Source organism: Arachis duranensis, unplaced genomic scaffold (genome assembly GCF_000817695.3).
Source record: "Arachis duranensis cultivar V14167 unplaced genomic scaffold, aradu.V14167.gnm2.J7QH unplaced_Scaffold_51536, whole genome shotgun sequence".
Lineage (NCBI taxonomy): Eukaryota > Viridiplantae > Streptophyta > Magnoliopsida > Fabales > Fabaceae > Arachis > Arachis duranensis.
Window position 1 is genome coordinate 25,864 of NW_026264944.1, and position 4,589 is coordinate 30,452.

A 4,589-nucleotide genomic window follows, 5' to 3' on the forward strand; every position below is an offset into this window, starting at 1 on the left:
AGAAACAGTAGTAATTGCATTAATCCATCAAGACACAGCAGAGCTCCTCACCCCCAACCATGGGGTTTAGAGACTCATGCCGTGGAAGGTACACAAGAAACGTGTAAAAAATGTCATGAGGTCATAAGGTACGGATACAATGTCAAAAGATCCTATAAATAGTAAACTAGTATCCTAAGGTTTACAGAAATGAGTAAATGACAGAAAAATCCACTTTCGGGCCTACTTGGTGTGTGCTTGGGATGAGCAATGAAGTAATTTCGTGTAGAGACCTTTTCTGGAGTTAAACGCCAGCTTTCATGCCAGTTTGGGCGTTTAACTCCAAGTTTTATGCCAGTTCTGGCGTTTAACGCTGGAATTTCTGTAGGTGACTTTGAGCGCCGGTTTGGGCCATCAAATCTTGGGCAAAGTATGGACTATCATATATTGCTGGAAAGCCCAGGATGTCTAATTTCCAATGCCGTTGAGAGCGCGCCAATTGGGCTTCTGTAGCTCCCGAAAATCCACTTCGAATGCAGGGAGGTCAGGATCCAACAGCATCTGCAGTCCTTTTCAGTCTCTGAATCAGATTTTTGCTCAGAACCTTTTTGGATCCTATCAAGTATGACCTAAACTTGTCAAATGCATAAACTACAGCTAGCAACTCCTTCTCTGTTGTGGTGTAATTTTTTTGGGCATCATTCAACACTTTACTTGCATAATATATAACATGATGCAGATTTCCTTTCTTTTGCCCAAGTACAGCACCAATTGCAAGGTCACTTGCATCACACATGAGTTCAAAAGGTAGTTCCCAATCTGGAGGTGTGATGATTGGTGCTGTCGTGAGTTTATGTTTTAAGGTTTCAAAGGCATGCCGGCAGTTTTCATCAAACACAAAAGGGTTATCAAGCATTAACAGATTAATTAAAGGTTTGGCTATTTTTGAAAAATCCTTGATAAACCTTCTATAAAATCCGGCATGTCCCAAGAAACTTCTAACAGATTTCACATTAATTGGTGGGGGAAGTTTTTCTATATTATTTCAACCTTTGCCTTATCAACCTCTATCCCTTTTCTTGAAACTTTATGGCCAAGGACAATCCCTTCGGGTACCATGAAATGACATTTTTCCCAGTTTAAAACTAAATTAGTTTCTTGGCATCATTTCAAGACAAGGGTTAAATGGTTCAGGCAAGCATTGAAATTATCACCAAAAACAGAAAAGTCATCCATGAAGACCTCTAGAAATTTTTCGACCATATCAGAGAAAATGGATAGCATACACCTTTGAAATGTGGCAGGGGCGTTGCAAAGCCCAAAGGGCATCCTTCGGTATGCAAAGACTCCAAATGGGCATGTAAAGGAAGTCTTCTCTTGGTCCTTGGGGTCCACCACTATTTGATTATACCCAGAATATCCATCCAAAAAGCAATAGTAGGCATGACCGGCCAGCCGTTCCAACATCTGATCAATGAATGGAAGAGGGAAATGGTCCTTTCTGGTGGCATCATTCAATCTTCTATAGCCTATGCACATCCTCCATCCAGTCACTGTTCTAGTAGGAATCAACTCATTCTTCTCATTGGTAATAACCGTCATTCCTCCTTTCTTTGGTACAACTTGAACCGGGCTCACCCATGGGCTGTCAGATATTGGGAAAATTATCCCTGCATTCCACAACTTCATTACTTCTTTCTGGACAACTTCCTTCATTGTGCGATTTAGCCTTCTTTGAGGTTGAACTACTGGTTTGGAATTATCTTCCAAGAGGATTTTATGCATACATACTGCAGGGCTGATTCCTTTCAGGTCATCAATGGTCCATCCTAAAGCATCTTTGTGAGCTTTGAGTACATTAAGAAGCTCTCCACCTTCCTTCTTTGTCAGGGATGAATTAATGATCACTGAGAAACTCTCTGATGTGCCTAGAAATGCATATTTGAGATGGGGGGTAGTGGTTTCAGTTCTTGTTTCCGTACTTCTTCCTTCTTATCCTGTTTTTCATCTTGCTCAATGAAGGTCTCAGCTACTTGTTCTTCTGTTGCCCCTTGATTTCCTTCTTGCTCCTGAGAATTTTCTTCCAGCATTTCTTCCACCAAACTCTCTATCATATCCACTTTTACGTAGTCCTCTTGCTCAGGAATGTTTTGCATTGACTTGAAGACATTTATGATCATTTGTTCATTATGGACCCTGAATATCATTTCCCCTTTTTCTACATCAATGATGGCTCTTGCTGTGTGTAGAAATGGCCTTCCCAAAATGATTGAGTCACTTCCTTCCTCTTCAGTATCCAAAATCACAAAATCTGCTGGGAAGATAAATTCCCCAACCTTTACCAACAGATTCTCCACAATTCCATTGGGTGTCTTGATGGATCTGTCAGCCATGACTAATGACATCCTGGTGGGTTTAAGCTCTTCTATATCAAGCTTTCTCATCATTGAAAGAGGCATTAAATTGATGCTGGCACCAAGGTCACAGAGAGCTTTGTTGAGAATTGTTTTGCCAATGGTGCACGACACTACAAAACCCCCCGGATCCTTGAGTTTTGGTGGAATGCCCCGTTGAATCACAGCACTGCATTCCTCGGTGAGTAATACGGTTTCCCTCTCAAGCCAACTTATTTTCTTGTTGATAAGCTCCTTTAAAAATTTGGCATACAGAGGCATTTTCTCAAGTGCTTCAGCTAAGGGGATATTGATTTCCAGCTTCTTGAAGGTCTCAAGGAACTTGTGGAAATGCTGGTCCTTAATCTCTTTGTTGAATCTCTGAGGATATGGCAGTGGAGATGTGATGCTCTTTCCTATTTGCTGCTGTCCCTGAGTCATTTCCCTTGAGCTATGTGGCTGGTTGTCCTTCTCTTTGAGTTTCTCAGTGCTTTTGTTTGGCATCACAAATTGCTCCTTAGCTTCATCTGCTTTTGTTTGCTTCTCATCCTCTGTTGGTTCTTTAATGCTCTCTGTTTGCTTCTTTGTAGTGTCATTGTTGTTCATCAACGTTCTTCCACTCCTTAATTGTATTGCCTTGCATTCTTCCTTGGGATTTGGGATTGTGTCACTGGGCAGTGAGCTTGAAGGTCTCTCAACAGAAATTTGCTTGGAGAGTTGCCCAATCTGCCTCTCTAGGCTTTTTAGTGATGCTTCATGGTTTTTGTTTGTTATTTCCTGGTGTTTCATCATTTTGTCTACCAAGGTCTCCAAGTTGGTGAGTCTTTGGGGTTCAGGTGGTGCTTGTGGTGGGTTGTGAGCTGTGGGTGGTAGATGATAAGCATTTTGGTTGGTAGGTTGGTTATTGGATTGGTACTGGTTGGGATTGGGGTAGTTGTTTTGAGGTTTTCTGTAAGTGTTTTGGTTAGTTTGCTGTTGGTTGTAATTTTGGTTGTTTCTTGGGTTGTTTTGGTTTGAGTTCCTCTGCCATGGTTGTTGGTTTTGGTTGTGAGTGTCTCCCCATCTGAGGTTGGGGTGATTCTTCCATGAGGGGTTGTAAGTATCACCATAGAATTCATTTGGACTTGAATGCATGTACTGGACTTGTTCTTGCTGTTGCTCCTCTTGAGTTTCTTCATTTTGCCCCCATGTGGTTGATGGTTGGCTAGTGTTAACTGCCGCAACTTGGAGGCCATCAATCCTCTTGGTCATTTGCTCAAATTGTTGTTGAAAAATTTACTGCTGCATTAATTTGTTTTGAGCCAGGATTGAATCCACTCCTTCTAGCTCCATTACTCCTCTTCTTTGTGATGGTTGGCGGCTTCTTTGATGAGCAAAGAAATATTGGTTGTTAGCCACCATATCAATGAGTTCTTGAGCCTCCTCTGCAGTTTTCATGAGTTGCAAGGAACCTCCAGCTAAATGATCCAAAGCTTCCTGGGATTTCAATGTTAAGCCTTCATAGAAGTTTTGCAGCTTCTCCCATTCATTAAACATGGCAGAGGGGCATTTTCTGACTAGAGCCTTGTACCTCTCCCATGCCTCATAGATGGGTTCAGCCTCCATTTGTGTAAATGTTTGTACCTCAGCCTTCAACTTTATAACCCTCTGAGGTGGGTAAAACTTGGCGAGGAACTTGGTTACCAAATCATCCCAGTTATTGATGCTGTCTCTTGGAAATGATTCCAACCATTGAGTGGCCTTGTCCCTGAGAGAGAATAGGAATAGCATCAGTTTGTAACTGTCAGGAGGCACACCATTAGTTTTGACAGTGTTACATATCCTCAAGAAGGTGGATAAGTGCTGGTTTGGATCTTCCAAGGGGCCTCCTCCATAAGAACAGTTGTTCTGCACCAAGGTGATGAGTTGGGGCTTCAATTCAAAGTTATTTGCATCGACATTTGGGGTAAGGATGCTACTCCCACAATGCCTTGGATTAGCAAATGTATATGAAGCCAAGACTCTCCTCTGGGGTTGACCATTGTTGTTGGCCATTCTCACTGGTGGATTTGTTGGATTTGTTGAGTGTTCCTCCAATTCATGATATTCTTCATCTGATTCTTCTTCTCCAGCAACATTCTTTTCTCTTGCTTCTCTTCTTAGCCTTTGGAGGATTCTTTCATCAGTTTCATGAAAGGTAGGGATCTCTCTTCTTGTATCTGACATACAAGCAAAACA

At 41.9% G+C, this 4,589-nt stretch overlaps 1 protein-coding gene across 1 annotated transcript; it reads right to left on the reverse strand.

Annotated features, from left to right (window-relative positions):
- Nucleotides 1-1,907: 1,907 nt before the first annotated feature.
- On the reverse strand, nt 1,908-4,577 carry LOC107472328 (uncharacterized). Its single transcript, XM_016091851.1, has 3 exons — nt 4,216-4,577; nt 3,824-4,119; nt 1,908-3,232 (listed from the first exon to the last, which is right to left on the reverse strand). Exons 1-3 carry the CDS (start codon nt 4,575-4,577, stop codon nt 1,908-1,910), a joined length of 1,983 nt encoding a protein of 660 aa, XP_015947337.1.
- Between the last annotated feature and the right edge of the window lie 12 nt (nt 4,578-4,589).

What these genes read in the sequence shown, in the direction of transcription:
- LOC107472328 (XM_016091851.1), bottom strand. Translation starts at nt 4,577, where the DNA reads ATGTCAGATACAAGAAGAGAGATCCCTACCTTTCATGAAACTGATGAA. An exon ending in CCCTTGGAAGATCCAAACCA is followed by an intron (nt 4,120 to 4,215) that starts GCACTTATCCAC and finishes ATTCTCTCTCAG; the next exon opens with GGACAAGGCCACTCAATGGT. An exon ending in TTTGGATCATTTAGCTGGAG is followed by an intron (nt 3,233 to 3,823) that starts GTTCCTTGCAAC and finishes TACCACCCACAG; the next exon opens with CTCACAACCCACCACAAGCA.